We start from the raw sequence: 26,178 nt of genomic DNA on the forward strand, positions 1-26,178 counted from the left end.
ATTGGATCTCTTGCTTGTTGTGACATCCCTTGCCTCGGAGAGCACGTTAAACCTTCGGTCCCGGTAATTATCCTTATCATCTAATTAGCATGAAGTCTGATTGGAGCAACATGGTGAAAATAAGCTCTATAACATCCTCCAATAAGAAATAAGATCTTGTCTTGTAGAACGCCATTAAAATATGCTGATATTTAAAACAAGTAAAATAAAATGAAAAACTTGAACTTCAGATAATCGCTTCGTAAATATGCACTACCTCCTTTTCTATTTAAATGTGGTGCCTCCATAATGTGTTCTATAAATAAATAAAGTCAACTACCGCCATTTCTGGCGGAATATTTAATGTTTCCATTCGCCTTTACGATCCCTGAAGCGCAGCGAGGAGTGAGGAGTGAGGCGTGCTCAGAGAAACGTTGCCGTAACCGCTTCCGAGAGACAGCGGTCTTGGTAATGGTTTAACACTATCTGGTAACTGTCTTCTATCTCCTTTCTCCTTTATACTATAAAACCTTTATTTTTTCCTATCCCACATCTATACTAATATTATAAAGCTGAAGAGTTTGTTTGTTTGTGTTTGTTTGATTGAACGCGCTAATCTCAGGAACTACTGGTCCGATTTGAAAAATACTTTTAGTGTTATATAGCCCATTTATCGAGGAAGGCTATAGGCTATAAATTATCACGCTAAGACCAATAGGAGCGAAGCACCAATGAAGAATGTTTCAAAATCGGGGGATTATTTACTATTGAGAGCTTATACGCTGTGTGCGCTGCGTTAACGGTGGAAAATTTGCAAAAATCATGTATGACAGAATTTTAAAAGTTCTAAAAAAAGTCCGCGGCAGTTCCCGCGGGATTTGTGAAAAACTGAAATCCACCACGGACTCGACACGAAGTCGCGGGCGTCCGCAAGTATTATTATAAACGCGAAAGTTTGTATGGTTGTTTCTTTGGATGTTTGTAACTCTTCAACGCCGCAATTAATAAACCGATTTGGCTGAAATTTGGAATGGAAATAGATTTTACCCTGGATTAACATATAGACTACATTTCATCCCAAAAAAATACATGGTTCCCGAGGGATTTGTGAAAAACTGAATTCCACGCGGATGAAGTCGCGGGCGACCGCTACACATAATAGAAAACAAAGTCCTCTGTAGAGTCTGTTTGTCTTTCTGTCTGTTTACGATAAATCGTTCTGCTCAAACTTTGTGTATCTAGGTGTATGATATTCACGGTGAGTCTGATAAAAATTATGAACGCAGCGAACAATAGTGCTGCGGCGTTTTCCTTCTAAGCCAGCTCCCGTGCGTACGCAAATACAATGCAAGTATAGTCTTTTTCATGAAAGAAGTCCATGAAGTATGCAAATACAAGTATAGTCCTTTTCATGAAAGAAGAAGAAAACGTGGCGCCTATATCTTAATGGCGCTCATTGTAATTTGGTAATGGCGGTTTTATGGTTTAAGGCGCTGTCAATTTTAGTTCAGGTTTTGGCCGCGGGACTTCTTTCATGAATAGGACCCCCTAGAAGTTGTCCGAAAAGCTTAATTAATTTAAAGTTGAATATCTTTTTTCTCTCACTTTTTTAGGTTGACATACAAAAAATACATTCATATTTTTTGTATCTCAACTTAAAAAGTGAGATTTAAAAGTCACATTTAGAATGTCCCCAAACGATAAATCTCAATAAAAACGTCTGAAAGACAAAATGTAAACGAGATACCACAAGCCGGCAGGCGGCTCATAAAGCCAGATTATGTAAATGGAAACGTATTACAGAGTACAGTGCATGTACCACTCTGTAATACACTCAAGGATTGCAATATACTTGTATTATACAATACGTACGTAGGTATACTATTCTATAACTAGTATACGTGCGTATTTCATAGTTTAGTGATGAGGCAATAGGTTAGATTTTGGTTCAGGCAAAAATAAATTATAACGACATTTGGAACAAGTCTGTGTTTAATTTTGAGTTTTTGATTTTTCTTATAACCATAACAACATAATCAGACGTTTCAAAGTACTTAAAATAAACGTAATTTAAATAAATTAATTTGGTATTTTTTGCGCAAGGGATCAGCTTTGCTGTCTAAAGTGTTTTTCAGACAGCATGGGTACGGTGACAGTTGCCTTATGACATTCATAATACGTACTATTATCGTGAATCGCGGTAAACTTTCAAGAGTGAAACCCATGCTATCTAAAAAACACTTTAGCGCGGAAATGCAGCTATTATATTCTTGCCACCATTCCACGGGGGCATGATTTGTATAGATATTAGGATATTTTAGCTTATGTTCTTTATAATTTTTTTTTTTTATTTCTCAATAAAAAAAATTAAATTATAAAATAGATATGATTTTTAAATTTTAATTTATGTAAGGAATTTAAACTGTTGGGAAATGATATTCCTAATTCAGATCAATCGATTTTAGTAAGTAACTAGTCACGGGCAAAGTATATCTCTAGATACGACCCACGATCTAATTTAGAAATATATTTTTACCGGTAGTGAGATTGAGAATTTAAATAGTTTACAAAACGATTTCGTTTATTTAATTTCAGTTTAGTTCTTTAAAAATTAATTTCTCAAATTCAAATTCAATTACCCTTTCATTGATACCCTGTCATTAGTCAATTTATTTCTTAGTCAATTTAGCCAATTCTTTAGCATTCGAAGAGTAAGAGTTCTTCACGCGGACGAAGTCACCGGCGTCTGCTAGTAGTAATATTAGTTTTATAGTACAAGTCTAGATAATATTTATAATGCAAATCTCTACCCAGTTTTAGTGTGGCGTCAATATAATATTACCATGAATTGACACACAATTTAAAACGTAAACACAAACAGTCGGAACGGCAAAATGTAAACGCGCTACATCCAAAGGAGGATTATGCAAATATGTTGCAATTGAGGGCACACTGCGTCCAGTTTACTTTGCCGTGTTGATGGTAAAAACAAATACATACGTGTTTCCCTTTGACGCGCCCCCTCCTGCACTAACTGGTCACCAGGGGATTACAGTGGCTTAAAGCCAGAGTTAAACGGTTTTGGGGTAACATTAAAAACTAACTGACACCGCGCGGTTTCACCCGCGTTGTTCCCGTTCCCGTAGGAATAAGGAGATAATATATAGAATATAGCCTTCCTCGATAAATGGGCTATCTAACACAGACAGAATTTTTCAAATCGGACCAGTAGTTCCTGAGATTAGCGCGTTCAATCAAACATACTCTTCAGCTTTATAATATTAGTATAGATATGATTCCACTAGGTGGACTGACGACATCAAGCTATAGCTTGGTAAGTTCGTTGATGACACTCCCATGATGTGCGGGCGACGGGGGGAAAGGACAGCGCGGGTATAAAGTAGTGCGCGCGGGTCATCGCTACCCCTTCCGGCCCGCGCAAACCATCGGGAGTGCTACAAACGTATTTGTCAAGCTATAGTCGCAGGGATTAGCTGTCCTGTTCCTAGTCGAAAATAGGTATTTGAGGCAGGTAGAAAACTTATCTAGTACCTTTTCTACCCTAACACGGTACTGGACATCTGTCTGAGGGGTAGTGGTGCTATTTCTCCAAGATGAGAATATTTTTTTTTTTGCTAAAACTATCTTCTGGTATAATTTTAACCCCCGACGCTAAAAGAGGGGTGTTATAAATTTGCCGTGTCTGTCTGCCTGTGGTGCCATAGCTCCCGAACGGTTGAAGCTATTTAAATTAAGTTTTTTTTTGTATCAAAGGTGACTTTAAGTGCGAGTGTTCTTGTTTGATGAAAATCGGTTGAGTCGTTTAAAAGTTGTGGAGGGTGAAATTAGGGAAGAATAATAATAAATAATGTTTGCAAATATACTCGAGTGGGGTCTCAAATGATCGCGCACTTAAAGACTTGATGACTTGATCGAGAGTGTAATTAATAATTTAATGACCTTTGGGGGTATTTCAAAATTTTAAATTTTATGTTATGTTATCATTTAAATTAAATATTTAAAGAAAGTAAAAAAATACCGGAAATAAAAATATTCAAGGCAAAAGGCATGAATAAAAATGCTTCACGAATATTCATACCTCTTGCCTGTATTATGAAGTGGAAAGCCGTTGTGCATCCAGCGAAGTTTTAAGGTGAATGAATAATAAAGATGGTTTCTTATACATCAGAGGCTTTGTGAATTGAGTGTTTTGTCGCATCTGTTCGGGTTACTTTGATGAGGAAAACTAACAATAACTAGTAACAGGAAAATTAAGATATTGTCAACACAAGCAGATATCCACGGTTTTAGTCGCGTAGGTCCCGTCTCCATGCAAATACGAGAATAAAATATATTTGTAATGGTGAAAGAATCTTCGAAATCTTCAAATAGTTTTTGAGAGCAAATCGTAATAAACAAACTAATCTTACCTGTTTATAATATTAGTTTAGATTTGATTAGGTATAAGTTGTTACAATATGTATTATGTACTCATCATATATATATAGAGCCGTGATAGCCCAGTGGATATGACCTCTGCCTCCGATTCCGGAGGGTGTGGGTTCGAATCCGGTCCGGGGCATGCACCTCCAACTTTTCAGTTGTGTGCATTTTAAGAAATTAAATATCATGTCTCTCAATCGGTGAAGGAAAACATCGTGAGGAAACCGGCATACCAAAGAATTTTGTTATAATTCGCTGCGTGTGTAAAGTCTGCCAATCCGCATTGGGCCAGCGTGGTGGACTATTGGCCGTATCCCTCTCATTCTGAGAGGAGACTCGAGCTCAGCAGTGAGCCGAATATGGGTTGATGACGACGACGATAGATATAGATTCCAACGCGAAGAGTAACTACGTGGGTGAAGTCGTGCGGTTCTGTTAGTTAATATTATTTTGAAACCATGTATGTACTTACTAGTTAAATCAACATAGTTCGGCTGAAATAACACAGCACGAGTATTGCATCGCATATAGCCATTTCCCAATACTCTAATAATTCATTCCCTCGGCCCGGACAGCTAGATACATTATTACTGTTTTGTCTAATGTAACGTTTCAATTCGCCGTATATAGAGCGAGAGTCTGCGAGGGTCAGATATGCCACGCATATATTGAAAGTATACAAGGCCATTCATAGTGGTAGACAGGCCTGTACAAGACACTCATAGTGTTCTAGCACTGTATGAACGTAAAACAAAATAAAGTTCTGCGTACTGGACACGTATATTTTCTGACGCTAATTCAGTAAATAGTTTAAGAAAATATACAAGGCTAGAACCAATGTAATTAATGATTTTAAACTTATTTCGTGGTTGTTCATTACGAATGTTATATAAACGGGTACATACCACGATAAAAAGACGAGATTTTTAATGTCGTTATTTCGACCCAGTTGCATAGATCGTGGTCACGACGGGACCAACGTGTTCTGACATCGTATAGATTTAGAATGCAAACGTATAACAAGTGTTTGTAAAGTATATTTTACAGGGCCTAACATAACCTAAACTCATGGTAACTAGTGCATTATATGTTTCACTCAAAATGCAAGCGCGCTTAAATAGGAAATATACGCGATAAAAGCGTAATAGCGATGTATAGTTTCAAAAATAATTATGCTTTTTGAAATTTTAAAGTATACGCGAGCAGTCCCAGCTTGTATCGGCCTTGTATACTTTCAATAAACGCATAAGCCACAATTTACAAAGGCTGAATGTTTGTTCGCCTATGCTCCTACCATAGATTAACCCTAGAAAGATAACCTCAAAAAAAATCAAAAATCATTTATTTCAAGTAGGCTCAGTTTACAAGCACTATTGGCACATCAGTTGACTATTTGTAAAGATTCTACCACAGATTCGAAATGCTGGTTCTGCTGAGAAGAAACCGGCAAGAAACTCAACAGTTGCTCTTTTTTAAAAATAAAATATACAATTATATTTCTCAGCTTCACTCGACCCGATTTTATATTAACATATTGTAGTATACTCCTATGCTACAGCCAATGACACAGTTTTTTAAAGTTAATAGGAATTTTTCAAAATATCACCATGGCAACCCAAACACCACCCCCGCGCGGCCATAGGTCGCCATCTTCATTTCTGTGTTTCTGTGTTCAAAGCCTAGACACGCTAATTCAAATAAAAATAATTTTAATCGTGGAAATCTTAGAATTTATAAAAAAATATTTAGTTAGTCATGCCAAAAGGCAAACGTAAACGTAAAAGTAATGAAAAATATGCAGATATTAGGAAAAAATTACGGAAAATCGAGGCAAGACTCGATAGGTCAACGCGGCGTCGAACCGTATCTTCAGGGGCGATGATGTTAGAAGAAAAACATCATTATTCAGGGAGTAAGTCGTCAGGTCAGTTCAACATCTTGTATAATATAATATACCCACATTTTCTTGTAAGAAAACGATTTGCTATCATAATTTAATTTCATACGTAATATGATGACATTTAGTGATGCGGGATGCCATCTGAGCTATCTATCCCTGTCACAAAACCTTTTTTCACTTAGCCCAACTGGGGCTAGGTCCATTCTCAAAGATCATATTAATTTATGATTCTTGTTACATTTTTATAATGTAAATTAGTGATGCGGGACGCCAACTGGGCTATCCCTGTCGCAAAACCTTTTTTCACTTAGCCCAACTGGGGCTAAGTCCATTCTCAAAGATCATATTAATTTATGATTCTTGTTACATTTTTATAATGTAAATTAGTGATGCGGGACGCCAACTGGGCTATCCCTGTCGCAACACCTTTTTTCACTTAGCCCAACTGGGGCTAAGTCCATTCTCAAAGATCATATTAATTTATGATTCTTGTTACATTTTTATAATGTAAATTAGTGATGCGGGACGCCAACTGGGCTATCCCTGTCGCAAAACCTTTTTTCACTTAGCCCAACTGGGGCTAAGTCCATTCTCAAAGATCATATTAATTTATGATTCTTGTTACATTTTTATAATGTAAATTAGTGATGCGGGACGCCAACTGGGCTATCCCTGTCGCAAAACCTTTTTTCACTTAGCCCAACTGGGGCTAAGTCCATTCTCAAAGATCATATTAATTTATGATTCTTGTTACATTTTTATAATGTAAATTAGTGATGCGGGACGCCAACTGGGCTATCCCTGTCGCAAAACCTTTTTTCACTTAGCCCAACTGGGGCTAAGTCCATTCTCAAAGATCATATTTATGATTCTTGTTACATTTTTACAATGTAAATTAGTGATGCGGGACGCCATCTGGGCTATCCCTATCGCAAAACCTTTTTTTCACTTAGCCCAACTGGGGCTAAATCCATTCTCAAAGATCATATTTACGATTCTTGTTACATTTTTATAATGTAAATTAGTGCGGGACGCCATCTGGGCTAAAAAATGCTGGTCACGTAAAAAACACTTATTAGGCATTCTTATACTTCTTGTTACCACAAAAAAAAAAAAAAAAAAAACTGATAATGGTATGGCATTGATAAATATTTCGGTTTTAATCGCTTATATGGCTTCACTCCTTGACCAGCCTGACGAATATAAATCAAACCCTAGCATGCAGAATATGCCTGTGGCTTCTACCACAAATCTTTCAGCGATCCCTATTTGACCACCTCGAACAGTACTCCGAGCCCAAGCTCAGCGGGTAATCAATCTTGCGCCCGGAGCCCGACACCAGCCACTGCGATCGTGCTAGTCTCAAGTGATGCACCGGCAGAGTCCCAGGAGCCAGAGATCGATGAAGAGATGCTCGCTCTATTGGGTGATTGTATTGCAGACAACAAATTTGGGAAGGCTATCCATAAAGACCTAAAGACCATCATGATGGCTTGAAATACTTAGTAAGGGGCTACAAAAGGAGGTTAAAGATAAGATACTCCAAGAATATTGAATACCCGAAAATTGCGATTTGTTGGTCGCGCCCGTCCTTAACCCTGAGGTTAAGGCAGGCAATGGTCAAGAGGGATTCATCACTAATGACTAAACAGAAACGCCGTTGCGGCTATTAATCAAGCTATTGAATTATCACTAGCTAAGGAAAATCACACAAAAATATTGAAGATGTTTGTTTTTTCAGATTTCTTAAGAAGTAATAATAATCCTAATAATAATCGATTAATCTCGAAAACCCTGCCTTGGAAAAAGGGGCTGAAGTCTGAAACAGAGAAGCCTCGCCGCAGCCAGGGTCATCGTGTAGCGCTGAACAGCTCTCAACAGCGGGGGATATCCGACCAGCCAGCACCGAGAACTTACAAGTACCCGAGACAGTACCTCTAAAATTATTTAGTTAGATTGCAGCGCTATATTAAATGTTGGAGTGATATTACAGATGATCCCATCATTTCATCGTGGTTACATGGATATGAAATTCCTTTTACTTCATTTCCAATTCGTATTCGGAATAATACTTCAGACTTTGTTAATCAATCTAATGTCTGTTAGATATAATTACTACATCTATATCTATATAAATCTGTCAATCTAATGTCTGTTATATATTAATGCAAAATCTAGATGCACGCACACATTAATGGCGAATTTATTTTAAACATATTTTTAGTTCCGAAACCAAATGGCGATAAAAGATTACTTTTGCATAAATAGATTTGTTATCACATTTTTAAAATGGAGGATTATAGAAATATCTCCGAGCTTATTACACACAACTATTATATGGCAAAAATTGATATGTGAAGCATGCCTATTTTTTTTTTTCTAAATCATTAGAAAGACTTGGGACTTACAACTCACAACTTGTAATTTTTTAGGTTTTATGTTCGATGCGATAGGAATAACTATAATGTTACCTATTTAAGAAAAAAAAAAAGAGATTACAGAATCATTAATAAAATACATTAATCAGAATAAGTGTAAATACTATCAATCTTGAAATGAAAGTAGCTTGCTTTGGTCTGAAAGTTTGTGCTAAAAAGCTTAAGTAGTAACGAAGTATTACTGCGAATTGATAATGTTCCTGCTATATCATACATCTGAATGAAATTGCTAGAGAGATGGCAAGATGGCAGTAGTGTGAAACAAGAAATATAACAGTGATTGTCTCGTATACTATAATAGCTTCCCTTGTATGCTAAAGATAATCTTGAAGCCTATTCTATAAGGCATAGGGACATAGGAACTTTGTGAATATGTTTCTTATGTTTCTTTTAAAAATAGTTTATATTTTCGGTAAATCAGAGATAGACCTCTTTGCTTGATGTAATGTTTGTGCCACTTCTCGTTACATTTCTCGAAAAACGTTCTCAATGCATGGGCTGTCAATGCCTTTACTGTTTCATGGTTTCATTTATCATTTTATGCATTCCCTCCGTTCTCCTTTATTTTGAAAGTGTTACAAAAAATAATATGCGAAAAAGCAGAAGGCAAAGTATTTGTGCCCTATTGGCCAACTCAAGCGTGGTAACCTATCCTAAAAAAATTTGGTCCACGTATTAGTTTATTTGAAATTTCTTCTAGGGTTATCCTGGTTGCCGTGACATATTCTGGCAAGCTTTATTAAACAAATCAATGTTACCTAATTCAGTCGAGATTATGTGAGCTTCTTTAACTATTAACACGTATCAACGATGGGTGTTTTAAGGAATGGCTGGATTATTGTAAAAAAAAAAAAAAACAAATTAATTATTTAGATCCTTCTATTCCATTAACATTTCAAAATTGTACCAAATATGGCACAGTTAATAGTTACAAATCAGCTTTATAGGTTTTCAATCTGTTAATGACAGAATGAAACGGTTTATAAAAGGGTGTTTTCAGATTAAGACCACAAAGGTCCTAGGTATAATCTGAACTGGCCCATCATCCCAGCATCGTGCTTAATTATTTATCTGATTTTTGGCCTGGAAACACTTAAAAAAAAAAAAAAAAAAGAAGTCTTCTACTTTGCTAACCTTGGTCACCGCACTTCGAGTACAAACTTTAGCTCTTATTTAATTAACTAACATGAAAATATTTGAGAATATTGAAATAATTATAAAAATTCCAGATTTGATAAAAACTTCAAATATAAAATAATTTCAACCTTTATTAAAACTACCGTTTTTTCAATGAAAAACCTGAAATTTGTCCCGCTAAAGATATGAAATCGTATACACAAAAAACTAGATTATTACGCACAAAAAATTAAGACTGCTTGTTTCATAGTATCAAAAATCATCATCAGAATATTTTATCCCAAAGGCTTAGCCATTGGATAAAAGACACAATTCAAAACAGTGGTGAAGATACGTCAATATTCTCTACACATAGTAGGTACTCGACATGCGATCATTTCAGCAGCTAATAGACTTGGGGTTAATTTTGATATAATTAGGAAGACAGCGGGATGGACTCTGACATCCTCAGTCTTTGCAAAAAATTTATAATCGAGAAGTTATATCCGATCATAAACAATTTGCGTTGTCTATATTATATAACAACAATAATATGAATGGTTCATATTACACTCTGATTGTTATACTCATGTAATCCTAACGGAAATGATTAAGAATTAAAATTCTACATATGTAGTTCACATAACTTTTATTTACTCTGAACATCCTACAATATGTTAATATAAAATCGGGTCGAGTGAAGCTGAGAAATATAATTAAGGATCAAACGAACTTACCTGGAAGTGAAGTTCGATCATAATTATATGATCAGCTTCACTCGACCCGATTTATAAATAAGCACCCTCCCATATGTAGCAAATATTTATTTACTTCCCTACCCATTATGTGAACTAGTCAATATCCCTAACTCTAAACTAAATGAAGATGGCGACCTATGGCCGCGCGGGGGTGGTGTTTGGGTTGCCATGGTGATATTTTGAAAAATTCCTATTAACTTTAAAAAACTGTGTCATTGGCTGTAGCATAGGAGTATACTACAATATGTTAATATAAAATCGGGTCGAGTGAAGCTGATCATATAATTATGATCGAACTTCACTTCCAGGTAAGTTCGTTTGATCCTTAATTATAAAATTTACAATTTCTTATAGTTTTGCTTCCTGTGTGAAATTCCTGATTCAAGTGTGTATGTATGCCAATTCAAGTGTGAAAAATCTTGTTCAATTGTACATAAAAGATAACCATACATTTCGGAGCGCATAACCTGGTCATAACTGTAAAAATATAGTCCTTACCGGGTAAAACTGATCATCCCGTGACGAGCACGGACGACAGAGCTAATACAAAAGGAAAACTAGATACGTGCGCTCTTATGAAAGATAAAGCGATTGTTAATCGACACAGGCGACAGATATGAGGCGTAGAATCTTTCTACGATTAATCGGACAACAAAGCTGTATATACCTCTATAAGATGGAAAGATTCGTTTAGCATAGCAATTAGATATTTTCAATGTATAACATTTCTTGTTGCCGTTGTTAAAGTATCAAAATCAATAAATAGATAGGTACGGTAATCAATCATAGAGTTTTAACCTTGGTGGCTTTCAAATTTAGCCGGTTTTAAGAGTCACGATCCTCAATTTCATTATACGATATTTTTTAAATGATATCATGAAAATCATACCGTAGCTTAGCTTATGGTAGAAGTTGGTTGAAAATTTTTCAGCTTTCATTAAACGCGGTAAGTCTGACTATCGCATACTTTCAGTCCAATAGTGGTCACATTTCAGATATACCGCCAATGTGCTATTAATTTTAGTGGTCACAATCCGTCACTGATAATGTTCAGTTAGAATTATTATACAAATTGACTTATTAAGTATTTAATATAGTATTTAAACGTTGAACGTTTGCAGGCTTTGTATGAATAATTGGCGTATTTTGTTGCTCTGAGTTTATTTTAGGTATCATCGTCATCAACAACCCATATCAGCTCACTGTAGAGCACGAGTCTTCTCTCAGAATGAGAGAGGTTAGACCTTAGTCCACCACGCTGGTCAAATGTGAATTGGCAGACTTCACACACGTAGAGAATTAAGAAAATTCTCTTCGTGTGTGAAGTCTGTCAATTCGCATTGGCTGAGCGTGGTGGACTATCAGCCTAACCCCTCTCATTCTGAGGGGAAATTCGCGCTCAACAGTAGGTTGCTAATGATGATTACACCTGCCTAAGTTAAAAATTAAGCAACATACCTTCTATCAGTAAACAAAATTTGCATAAAAGCACTTCACAAACACAAGATGACGATTCTGTTACAATGAACTTTTTTTATATAATCAAAAAAAAAAAGAAAAAAGTAAGATTCTGCTGAAAATTAAATTTTCGCGAACAAGCTGATCTCGGAATATTCTGGATTCTTTTGTTTAAGTACAATTTAAATGCGGTCCGTCTGTTAGAAACAAAGAAATTTCATTATGACACTTCAATATTGCTCGCAAGTCGACGTACTTTGGCACGAGGGCCCCCGAAATTTTTGTGTTCTGCATAATAAGCGAACACTTCGGACTTTCTTTTTTTTTTGTTAAAATGTTATTCTTTCTTTTCATTATGATTATAATTCATTCGGGGAATGTCAAGAGCAATGCTTGAGTTAGGTAAATTCAGCAAGTTTTATTATGAAGATACACCTTTTTGACGACCTCTCTGGCGCAGTTGGTAGTGCTTGATAATGGTTCTCAACAGAGAGATTTAATCCCAACTCAAATCGAATTGAATCAAATTTCGAAATTGGCTCAGGTCTGGTCTTGTGGTAATTTTGTCTTCGTGATTTTACCATCACTGATGGCACGTTTACCATAAATTAATCATCTGTAATGTTATGAGCTCCTATGATAACCCACGGTTAGTGTTAACATTAATAATTTTATTATTATCCTCTTTTGAAGTCGTTAAAAAAAGGTATTTTTATATATTTTTTATGACAGTGATAGTACGAATAGGAGGGTAAACGGTGATTTGTTTTCAGTTTTTTGTTGAGCAACGTTCTTACTGTCACGATGTGTTGTCTTGTGGTGTTAACGATTTTGTGATCAATTTATTTTATGATCATAAATTGTTTTGTGTGGATATAGAGAGCATGTCGGGCTGGGGATGGTGAGCGTTAAAGGATTCTAAAATGGTCCTATAAACCTGTTCCTCCCACAAGGTGATGGTGCAATCCCTGTCATTGCTACCTAGGCTACGCGCTATTTAGGCTTACAAAGGCGGCCTTATCGCTCAAAGAAAACTCCAAACTTAAATAACGTAAGTTTTCTCTTCCAGCTCGCACTGTATGCCACACGATAACACTGCTAGACGTGCCGCGCTGGGCGGACCCGCGCGTAGAAGCAGAGCTTCGCTGCTTCTATGCGAAGCAGCCGTTGGACCCACCGCTTCACTCCGTCAAGTGGTACCGAGGCACGCATGAGATCTTCCGATACACGCCACAAGAGGTAAAGAAATAATCCACAATGCTTCTTTATGCTTCTCTTCGCCTTATTTTTCTTCGCTTTGCTCAAATAATGCATCAAATATGCACTCGTATTTTCCTATTTCTTTATTACTATTTGTTTTATTATTGTTTGGACAGTTTCTTAAAGTCTCTAATTTTGACGGGCTCCGTGGTATGCGCTGTTGATTTACAAGACCTGGGTTTGATCCTCGGCTGGACCGATTGAGGTTTTCTTAATTGGTCCAGGTCTGGCTAGTGAGAGGCTTCGGCCGTGGCTAGTTACCACCCTACCGGCAAAGACGTACCTACCGCCAAGCGATTTAGCGTTTCTGTACGATGTTGTGTAGAAACCGAAAGGGGTGTAGATTTTCATCCTCCTCCAAACAAGTTAGCCCGCTTCCATCTTATATTGCATCATCACTTACCATCGCTTGAGATTGTAGTCAAGGTCTAACTTGTAAATAAAAAAATTAAAAAAAAATATATATAAAACCTCTATTATGGTATTTAAACCTCATTCCTTAATAGAATTTTTTGAAATATACAGTTGGCCCACTGCATATTATGGAAAAACTATGCCTGTTACATGATTGCATTTTAAGAAAAACGTATATAATATAATGCTCTGACCTGTACTTAACCATATTATTGGTAGGTTACAATTGCATTGTAATTTAGCAGTAACTATACCTTTCAGAATGCTTGGCAGCACTTCCCAAGCCTACCTAAACTCTGTTACATTAAAACAAATCAAGTTAGTAACTTAAAAACCTTTTATGTTATACCTTGAAGCATTCAGGTTTGCTACCAAGCGTTTCTTTTACATAAATCACCTTATAAATATTACTATGAACCAACAAGATTAACATACGCCGTTCCATAAATTTTCCATCACGTTTCCTTCATGTAATTTACAAGCAAACATTCTAGACTCGCATATAATTTTATTCCCTTTGTAAAGGCCATTGCAGACTACTACAATGATCGCAGAGAGTAATGTAATTTTTCTATCGCTAACATTTATTTGGACTTTATCACTTGTTTAATTATATTGTTATGATACTAGCAATTCATTTTATTAAAATACTAGCAAATATGTTCCTAAATAACCTCCTCTATCTCCTTATGAAAATCCCATTAAAATCGATCCAGCCGTTTCAAAGATTAACTCGGGCAAACCGCAGACTGACAATAAAATTATGATTTTCTTTTTTTTATCATCGTGTAAATAACTGTCGACAGACTTCAATGTTAATCATATGTATTGGTGATGAAAATAATATACCTGAATTTTATTCGTGGCACAATATCTGAATAAATGTGTAAAAAAAGAGTATAAACACTTTTACTTTTACTTCAAATGTATAATTTCATTTGCTTACTTTCTTTCTTTATTGTAAAATTGTAATTATTTAAGTCACAAATAATTTTAATTAACGACTTTCACGGCTATAACAGTCGCTGCGATTCTCGCACTATTGTACAATGAACTTATAACTAACTAGCTATTACCGACATCGCAGTACATTATATTTCATTTTTACCAAGTAATCTATTATCATTCAAGTCTGCGGCACTGAAAAATGTGCTGTCATCTCCGAACCTAAGTTGGTATAATAAAACATCGCTTGTATGCATTCGGGATTTACTCCCTCCATATTAAATTATTAAAGTTTAATATTGCCGACAAGATATTTACGTTTGTTTACATTTGTTATCTGTTTAAACAATATTACATTTTTGTGCATCTCATGAAGAAAGTTATGCATCATATTTCTCTGCAACTTTTCTACGTATACTGTTTTAAAGTCTGTGTTTTAGGATTTCATATCTTTTAATAAATTGAATCTTGTTTAATATAGTGTTGGATATTTTAGAGCTTATACTCACCACGCTTCACCAATGCGGGTCAGTGAACTTACTCGTAGAGTGTTTAATTACTCATCATGTGTTTAAAATACTCATCAATATCAACCATCCATATCAGGCTCATGATAGCCGTGATAGCCCAGTGGATATGACCTCTGCCTCCGATTCCGGAGGGTGTGGGTTCGAATCCGGTCCGGGACATGCACCTCCAACTTTTCAGCTGTGTGCATTTTAAGAAATTAAAATATCACGTGTGTCAAACGGTGAAGGAAAACATCGAGAGGAAACCTGCATACCAGAGAATTATCTTAATTCTCTGCGTGTGTGAAGTCTGCCAATCCGCATTGGGCGAGCGTGGTGGACTATTGGCCTAACCCCTCTCATTCTGAGAGGAGACTCGAGCTCAGCAGTGAGCCGAATATGGGTTGATGACGACGATATTAGGCTCATTGCTGAGCTCGAGATTAAAGATTTAACGTTAAAACGTTAAATCTTTATTATTCCAAATCTTTGTCAGTAGCACGCAATAGAAATAAAGCTTACTATCTGACGCGGCGCGTTTTCACCAGCGTGGTTCCCGTTCCCGTTAGAATACGGAGAAAATATATAGCCTACAGCCTCCCTCGATAAATGGGCTATCTAACACTGAAAGAATTTTTTGAATCGGACCAGTAGTTCCTGAGATTAGCGCGTTCAATCAAACAAACAACCAAATAAATTCTTCAGCTTTATAATATTAACATATTATAAAGATACAGGACTAAGACTTCTCTGTACTAAATTATCAGTCAAATTTCATAATATACGCTAAACCTCTTTATTATATTAGTATAGATATAGTTCTTTCTATAGCATGCCAAGCTTGTTATATTAATTGATGAGATTTACTCATACAGTATGTGGACATCGAATACATTTACTCGCCCTGATTTAATTAGCATGTCTAATCCAGATTGGACATGTTACAAGTCATCTGCTTGTTGGATTGAGTAATTGCCGTAATATCTGCACAATACCGCAGATTAGACAATGGTCACTTCGCACAATACCGAGTATTGTAAGCGTGTCAAGTCCATAGGATACTGACAAAAGAGATATTGTCAGTATCTATATCATAATTAGATGAATTCTAGTTGGACATTTTGATATAGAAAAGCTAAGATATACGTGTAAATACCTTTCTATAAATAAGAGGTTTTGAAATCTAAGCATGTTTGTTTGGACCAATTTTTTTTTTTACGTAAATGAATATAATTTTACAATAATTTAAAACTGCTATTATGTAATTATATATTAACTACTTACCATTATTATCGATCTGCTTATAAAAAGTGGATGCACAATCAACGACCAAACAACGTCGCCACTCAATGACTACCAAACACAACTTCTTGGCAGTCAATTCAAGTAGTCACATTAGCAAATTCAACCTTAAACTCAATCAATAGGGTATATTGGACTATAGGCCTTTAGGTATAATTTTCTTTACCAATAATTCTGAAACTGTCAAAAGCAAAATTGGCCAGTTTTTAAGTGAAATTATCTACATGATTGGGCGTCCTTTTACTATAAGAGGTCAATGACCATTATACTAATGTTAAACACAACTTGCTTAAGAGCTCGCTGTTATTATAATCTTCAGTTTGCAGCATCAAAGGATGCAGCGGTTGAGGAGTATTGTATAGAATGAATGGAAACGGCGCTATTGACAGAGACGTATAGGCATGCTAACTCAATTTTTTTTTTTTTTTTAATACGAGTTTGCTCTTCAGTCGTGTAGCACCAACCACTGACTAAAGTAAAACTTCTTTAGCTCTCTCTTTTTAACGTCTACTCGCCTCGCCCGATTGCACTGTTCGTATTCACTTCCACTTCACTATTCTGCAAGTGAAGCGTGCGAATAGAAGTTTTACTTTATAAAATATTTTTTTATAGGTACCAGTTACTTTTTCTAATTGTTTCAGTATGAGAGTCGAGCGTTCAACACGAGCGGCGTGTCGGTGACGAACAGCTCGTGCGACGGCGCCGCGTGCGCTGTGAGCGTGCGCCCCGAGCCCGGCACCGCCAAGTACACGTGCGAGGTGTCCAGCGAGGGGCCGCGCTTCGCCGTAGATAGGAGATCAACTAATATGACATTAGCGGGTAAACCATACCACAGCTCAAGTACAGTTCAACACGAGCGGCGTGTCGGTGACGAACAGCTCGTGCGACGGCGCCGCGTGCGCTGTGAGCGTGCGCCCCGAGCCCGGCACCGCCAAGTACACGTGCGAGGTGTCCAGCGAGGGGCCGCGCTTCGCCGTAGATAGGAGATCAACTAATATGACATTAGCGGGTAAACCATACCACAGCTCAAGTACAGTTCAACACGAGCGGCGTGTCGGTGACGAACAGCTCGTGCGACGGCGCCGCGTGCGCTGTGAGCGTGCGCCCCGAGCCCGGCACCGCCAAGTACACGTGCGAGGTGTCCAGCGAGGGGCCGCGCTTCGCCGTAGATAGGAGATCAACTAATATGACATTAGCGGGTAAACCATACCACAGCTCAAGTACAGTTCAACACGAGCGGCGTGTCGGTGACGAACAGCTCGTGCGACGGCGCCGCGTGCGCTGTGAGCGTGCGCCCCGAGCCCGGCACCGCCAAGTACACGTGCGAGGTGTCCAGCGAGGGGCCGCGCTTCGCCGTAGATAGGAGATCAACTAATATGACATTAGCGGGTAAACCATACCACAGCTCAAGTACAGTTCAACACGAGCGGCGTGTCGGTGACGAACAGCTCGTGCGACGGCGCCGCGTGCGCTGTGAGCGTGCGCCCCGAGCCCGGCACCGCCAAGTACACGTGCGAGGTGTCCAGCGAGGGGCCGCGCTTCGCCGTAGATAGGAGATCAACTAATATGACATTAGCGGGTAAACCATACCACAGCTCAAGTACAGTTCAACACGAGCGGCGTGTCGGTGACGAACAGCTCGTGCGACGGCGCCGCGTGCGCTGTGAGCGTGCGCCCCGAGCCCGGCACCGCCAAGTACACGTGCGAGGTGTCCAGCGAGGGGCCGCGCTTCGCCGTAGATAGGAGATCAACTAATATGACATTAGCGGGTAAACCATACCACAGCTCAAGTACAGTTCAACACGAGCGGCGTGTCGGTGACGAACAGCTCGTGCGACGGCGCCGCGTGCGCTGTGAGCGTGCGCCCCGAGCCCGGCACCGCCAAGTACACGTGCGAGGTGTCCAGCGAGGGGCCGCGCTTCGCCGTAGATAGGAGATCAACTAATATGACATTAGCGGGTAAACCATACCACAGCTCAAGTACAGTTCAACACGAGCGGCGTGTCGGTGACGAACAGCTCGTGCGACGGCGCCGCGTGCGCTGTGAGCGTGCGCCCCGAGCCCGGCACCGCCAAGTACAAGTGCGAGGTGTCCAGCGAGGGGCCGCGCTTCGCCGTAGATAGGAGATCAACTAATATGACATTAGCGGGTAAACCATACCACAGCTCAAGTACAGTTCAACACGAGCGGCGTGTCGGTGACGAACAGCTCGTGCGACGGCGCCGCGTGCGCTGTGAGCGTGCGCCCCGAGCCCGGCACCGCCAAGTACACGTGCGAGGTGTCCAGCGAGGGGCCGCGCTTCGCCGTAGATAGGAGATCAACTAATATGACATTAGCGGGTAAACTATACCACAGCTCAGTACAAGCTGGACACGCACCGGCGCCGCACCGCAAGTCTGTGTGACAGGTAAAAAATGATATGCGGCGGCGGTGCGGCACTGTTGCGTATTTATCTGTCTGCACAGAATTAGGTAGTTGACATTTATCTTTTTTGTAGATATTAAAAGTGTGCTAATTGCAGCTTGCTATGCTAGCTGCCAGCAATGTTGTAAAATTAACAGAGTATCTGCAAGTGCCTGAAGACAAAAGTCTTCGAACAGTGCGAACACACAGCGGGCGATGGAACGAGCTATGTTAGGAGTATCTCTGCGTGATCGAATCAGAAATGAGGAAATCCGCAGAAGAACCAAAGTCACCGACATAGCTCAACGAGTTGCGAAGCTGAAGTGGCAATGGGCGGGGCACATAGTTCGAAGAGCCGATGGATGTTGGGGTCCCAAAGTGCTGGAATCTGCAACGACAACACGGAGATATAGGCGCTCAAAACGCCTTATAGTTTGGGGAGGCCATTGCCCGAAAATGGGATGAGTTGTAAAAAAAACAGTACATTTGAAAAAAATAACAAAACCATTATTAGATAATTGGGTAAATAATTAAATTAAATTTACTCGAGTTTTTTATAAAAATCAATATATTCAAACCAAGTGATCATCCCTATTTATTGCGATGCGGCGCTGCGCCGGTACGACTGCATCATCATCAACACGAACCTTTCCATTTATTCCGTTTATTAGTTTAAAAGAAAGAAACATACACTCAGTTTAAATAAATTTACTCCACCAGTGCTGCCGGAGTACGACCCGCTGATCACGGGGCTGCCGACGTACGTGAACGCGGGCGAGCAGGCGCTGGTCAACTGCACCAGCGACCACTCGCTGCCGGCCGCCATGCTGGACTGGTTCGTGGACTCGGAGCCGCAGGAGGTGAGCTGAGACTGAGCCATTCATTCATTCATTCATAACTAATTATCCACCACCACCACTCATTGGAAAATATCTGAAAAACGGTTCGTCGTTATCAACCCATATTCAGCTCACTGCTGAGCTCGAGTCTCCTCTTAAAATAGGCCAATAGTTCACTACGCTGGCCCAATGCGAAGTGGCAGACTTCACATACGCAGAGAATTAAGAAAATTCTCTGGTATGCAGGTTTCCTCACGATGTTTTCCTTCACCGTTTGAGACACGTGATATTTAATTTCTTAAAATGCACACAAATGAAAAGTTGGAGGTGCATTCCCTCGACTGGATTCGAACCCACACCCTCCGGAATCGGAGGCAGAGGTCATATCCACGGGGCTATCACGGCTCTCTGTTTGCTCTCTCTGAAAAACGGTTAGCCTTAGTATATTGCACTTCTAGGAACTTTCAAATGATATAAATGTTTCAGAGACATGTTCAGAGTCGCATAAGCACCAATAATTGTGTCACAGGAGCTCCGCAAAGTGTCATGTATTACATATATGGTCCGCGCGATCACTTACATTAGTAATTTTCAAAAAACGATTTTTTTCATTTCTATATTATAAGCCATGCGAGTTAGTATTCAAGCGATTAGCAGTAATAAAACCCAACGGAAGTTTACAATATCAATTACCTATCTGAAAAATATGTCACGTGGGCACATTTCCACAAATAATGATTACATTACCTTTGACCCGCCATTATCTTGTCGAGGGCCGGATCTTGGAGGAAAATCTCATTTGATAACATCACCGCGAACTATATAATACGACGGCTCTTTATTTGACGTGAAAGGACATTTATCGAAGCACCTACCGGTTATAAGGTTGTCAATCCATTTACGGTAAGCGAGGCGATGTCAGTTTGCGATTTTAATTGTTTACATTTTTTATTTTCTTTTTAATTAAAAAGTTTTGAATTAAAAAAGATTAACAATGTAGAATTATAGTTGGTACGTTAAAGTGTCATTTACATTTGTATCTTTACATGATTCTGTAGGTAGATTTTATAAGTGAAAATCATCATCATGACAAAAGGAAAATATGAAAATAAAATATTATCTTTTGTAAAGGGATTAGTAGAATATTTTATAATATGGTTTTGAAAATTTAAAACCTCTTGTCGAACTTATCCAATATATAAAAAAAAATTGTATTTAAGTTTCATGTTTATCTCCAGTATGTCATCGGTCAGTTTAAGATTAAATTAATCTTCAAATTCAAAGTTTACTGAATACTCATAGATAGCATCTATCTGCTGTTTTTTTCTTCATTATCAACCTATTACAACAAACAAATTGAGAAAAATCAATCAAATCAATTGAGAAATGTCATTCTATATATGTTACAAAGAATCTCAATTTCGTATATGTCAACTAGCTAACGTCAAAGATAGTAAATTAGCCTGATAGTATTTAAATGTCTGATAATAGTCACTAGGTAAAAAGATGTAGAAAAATGTGAAAGTGGAAAAAAAATGTTGTAATTTATAGCTACGCATTGCTCATCTCTAATGGAAAGACTGCCTTAGGAACAAATAAGAAAGAAATCGAGAAATGTCATATCAAAGCACTTACCTATATAAGAAAGAAGGAAGACATTGAAATAGAAGGGTCTCAAACAATAATCGTCACAAAAAGTTTTGACAACCAATAGTTTGGACTTACTACGGCATTATTTTAGATTTAAACACCGGAACGGATACGAGCGAATACTTGGCCGAAGGGTTTGAGTTTTGGGTTAGCAGCAAATAAGCTATTGCGTTTCTCCCTGTATGAACAATCTCATAGCAGTCTGGTGTAATCTCTCTAGCTTTGAAGCACGGGGGTATGCCATATTGACATAACCCCGTGCTTATAGAGCACGACTCAGACCATTTACCTTTGGACTTGTATCTAACTCAAAGGAGATGGTCCAAAATTGTATGGAAATTGTACCCTGGGAAAATAAAAAAAAATATAATATAATTTATTTCTTTTTATTAAGTTAAATTTATTCACTTATTTAGATTTTAATAAATCCAGAGTAAAATCTATTTCCATTCCAAATTTCAGCCAAATCGCTTCAGTAACCGTAGCGTAAAAGAGGAACAAACTTGCTTACACATAAACTTTCGCCTTTATAATATTAGTGTGATCTTCTTACAAAAATAATTAGCTACCCTAAAACGCTTTTAATTTAATTAAACTAGTAAAGGCGCATTTAGTACCTACCCTCGTAACTTCAATCATCATAATAATATTATTAGTACCATAACATCACCTGACGATGCAAAAGTGCTTGTAAATAAACTAAGCCTACTTGAATTAAATGAATGATTTAAAGTAACTTTGATTTTAATTTTTACCTAACCTTATCAGCTTATAGACGTCCACTGCTTGACATAGGCCTCTTGTTGTAACCCGCTTGATATCTTCGGTCCACCTAGTGGGGGGTCGACCAACACTGCCCTTTTCGGTGCGGGGCCGCCATTCCAGCACCTTGGGACCCCAAAGTCCATCGGCTCTTCGAACTATGTGGCCAGCCCATTGACACTTCAGCTTCGCGACTCGCTGAGCTATGTCAGTAATTTTGGTTCGTCTGCGGATCTCCTCGTTCCTGATTCGATCACACAGAGAAACTTCAAGCATAGCTCGCTCCATCGCCCGCTGAGTAACTTTGAGTCTTCTAATCCGTCTCCGTAGGTCATCACTGGCAACATTCACTGGCAACACACACGCAAAGTAGTTAAAATAGTAACATAATTAAATGGTTAAAGGATCAACTGAAATGGTTGATATAATACTTATGTTATACAAAAAAATATTCAATTATTATAACCAAATTGCTCTTGCAAGCATTCCTTGTTAATTTTTCAATTAAGCAATTTTTCAATTACGTATAAAACTTCATTAAACGGTTATGCGAAAACTATATTATTTTTTATTAATCTGAATAAAATTTTAATAAATCGCCCGTAGTAAGTGACCCGTACGCCTATCTGCCTTCTAAAGCTTTGAAAAAAGGCTCTCTTTAATAAGAAATATGACCAAGCGTGTTGTAGCTCGCATGTAAAAATAGGGTTCCGTACAAACAAAAAAAACGCACGCGCTTATAACCCTGCGTTACGAAGTGATATATTAATGCTGAGTTAATTAAATTCTACTTTTACTTACTAGCGGACGCCGGCGACCTCATCCACGTGAAATTTCCCATGAATCCTACGGAAACCAAGAATTTTTCCAAGATAATATAAAGTAGCATGAACGTTGCTAAACTATCCGTTATATCATTAATATCCGTTCAGCCATTCCACAGATAAGCCTAGACGAACAGAAAGACAGACATAAAAAAATATTTAAAAGACTTGGTTATGTTCTAGTGTCCTGTAAATAACTATAAGTACTTGCAAAAACACAGTTCTTTAGACACAGATAGTCACATAAATTTTATTTATATGTATTAATTTCCTACCAATACTTTATACCATTTTTGTTGTTTCATGAGTTTCATCATGAGGTTGCATGCCGTGTAAAATGTTGGTCAAAAAAAAATTACAAACCAACGCTTATAAGCAAAGGTGTTGGTCTTTCACTTACCATCAAGTGGATCATCTACTTTGTCAGTTAAGTCAATTACAATTAAAAAAATATCCGTACATATAAGTTACTTGTACTATGGAACCCTAAAAGGGCTCGTCTTAGGCTTTTTTCCTTTATCCAAAGGTCAGGCCTTTTATGCCTGTAATAGTAGGAAGATAAATTTCTTGCAACATAAAACATTTTTGTTCCATTTGGCCTTTGTTCGAGATTGTCACCATTTCTGTCGCGTCACTGGGAACCATTTTTCTTTCTTGTCGCGCTAAGTAAATTAAAACACTGGCAACACTTAGGCGTTCAATAAATATTGCTATACATGCTAGAAACTACCTCGTTGGTCTTGTGGTTGTAATATGCTGTATCAAGTAATAAGGTCGTGGGTTAACATTTTGGGGTAGGGCTGTATATTATTTTTTTTATAAGGATAAAGCTCATCTGATAGTAAGTGTAGATGTGGCCTAAGAAGGAACGCGCTTGCCTAGAAGATGCTTATTCATTCTCATATTAAAGATGCCCAGGTTGTAAGAATTAGGAAATACTGACTTCGGAAGAGAGTTCCATTTCCTAGCCAAGCGTATAAGAAACGAAGAAACAAATTGTTTTATAGGAGTCCTAAGGTTGTCAATGACATAGGAATGGAAACCTACCCGGTGTCTTGCAGTGCGATGGTAAAAAGATGACGGTGGTACGAGCTCAAATAGCTCCTGTGCATACTTACTATTTACTGAATATTTATAAATACTAAATATTTATATTTTTATTTATTACTAAATATTTTCTTTCTTTGAGATAATTATTATTTTGCAAAACCCGAAGTTGGGATATTGTCCTTAGAATGTCGGATAGCTACAAAAGTGACATACTAAGGTGCTCTCACAGCCGTCCTCCCGGTCATTTAAAATAATATCTGAAAGTGATGCTTGCAGTGTTAAACATTAGCACCCTAAGCTCGGCAACCCGCCTTAGATCAGTCTAGTGGGACTAAGTTTTAGTCTTGGGAGGGAATCATCAAAAATTTATTATTGACTAGCGGACCCGGTCAAGCTTCGCTTTGACTTATGTGCACTTCTTATTCTACTCTACACTACTCTACCCCTACCCTACCCTACCCTACCCCTACCCCTTGACTCTTAAACGTTTGTGAATGGATACAGAAAAAAGAAAAGGGTTGTTTTTATGGTTTTCCGGCAATTATTCTAATTTTTCTCCCCTTTTAAACCTTCCCACTGGCGCGGAACCCAGAAAAACACAGCCCATAAAAGAAATACGAATTAATGAAAAAAAAAAATACGAATTAATGACGTCGTAGGTGCATAATGACCGCTAGATTTGTATGGACGTTCAAACTAAATTACTAATATCTTTGTTATTTCTGCGTGTATGCTTAAAGTTCAAATATTAAAAAAGTCACATTAATGTAAGGAAGCTAAAACTGTATGAATTTTCATCTAATTACGATAAAAGATTTTTAATGGATTTTGAAATTTTATAATCTTATTTATTTTACAAATATTCAGCCAATCTTTGCTTTTTATGTATAAATTAGTTAACATTGACCCTATTTACTCGAATGTATCAAAAAAATCAATATATTCAAACCTAGTCATCATCCTCATTATAACCTAAATTGACACAGCATGGAAATTGATTCAGGGAATTTCCGGTAATAAACTAACGTACAAACTACGCCAACATTACTTCTCCCAGTAATATTACAGTACAAGTCAGCATCGCCGGTCTTTTGTTTAAATTACCTACTAACAAAATGTATCTAGCGAAGTTACTTTGAACTGACTGTTCAAATAGTGTAACCTTATACTGTTCAAATAGTTTCGGAGTTCAATAATAGTCCAAAACTAGAGCGTGCCTGCGCAGACATAATTGAATCTTTAATTGCCCAATCCGTAACCAAGTATCTAGCTCCTAGAGAGAGCATCGCGTTGATCAATGAACCGAACTTTTGTCTCTAATGGAGCGGAACGGTAATTACTCAACGCTCACTTCTCCTTAGTATGCTTTACTGTTACGAAGTTTTTTTATAATTCGAATTCATCCTTGTTCACCTCTATCTGTATTGTATGTTGTTACACAGAGAGAGATAGACGAATTCGACACTCACTATCAAGCATAGCATAACATAGCAATGGCGCTAGTTAATATATTTTTCTAACACTTTTATGATTACCAAATATATAAAGGATATCCCGTAAATAGTTCGACATACTCTGTAAGGTGATAGCTGACATTAAGACCTACCACAATAACTAAATATGTGATGTGGGTATTAATTGGTTGAACTTTTAATTCTCTTGCAGTCTTTATTTTGTTCTATCATTTAGTATTTACATTTTTTAAATTAAAAAACAATGTTGATGCACCTATAAAAAATACAACACCTTAGTTATAATTACTAAAACCGTACAACAATTGTATTTAATATTACATTTATATAAAGTTCATTAAAATGGTATTCAATTACTCAACACTTAGATAAGTAGTACACTAGCCTATTTATATATAGCCCCTATTTTGCTGAACATCGAAATGATCAACGAACCGAGTTTTTGTCTCTAATGGAGCGGAACAGTAATTACTCAACGCTAAATTCACCTTAGTCTGCATTACGGGTATTAGTTAGTTCTGTTAATTGCTCATTAAATAATATCACCAACTATTTAATTACATTTTATCTGAGATAAAATCGTTAAAAGTTGAAATATTAAGAGTATAATTACTAAAATAGTAATCGTGTAACATAAACTAATAATTTGGAGTGAT

At 37.7% G+C, this 26,178-nt stretch overlaps 1 protein-coding gene across 1 annotated transcript in view; it reads left to right on the forward strand.

Annotated features, from left to right (window-relative positions):
- Positions 1–26,178, forward strand: part of LOC112049789 (uncharacterized) — a 104,870-nt gene that overhangs the window by 68,489 nt on the left and 10,203 nt on the right. The window contains exons 2-4 of the mRNA XM_052884209.1: positions 13,162–13,331; positions 17,164–17,341; positions 19,646–19,785. Coding sequence (XP_052740169.1) covers positions 13,162–13,331; positions 17,164–17,341; positions 19,646–19,785 — 488 coding nt within the window. The remainder of the gene's footprint in view (positions 1–13,161; positions 13,332–17,163; positions 17,342–19,645; positions 19,786–26,178) is intronic.

The sequence above is a fragment of the Bicyclus anynana genome, chromosome 11 (genome assembly GCF_947172395.1).
Source record: "Bicyclus anynana chromosome 11, ilBicAnyn1.1, whole genome shotgun sequence".
NCBI lineage: Eukaryota > Metazoa > Arthropoda > Insecta > Lepidoptera > Nymphalidae > Bicyclus > Bicyclus anynana.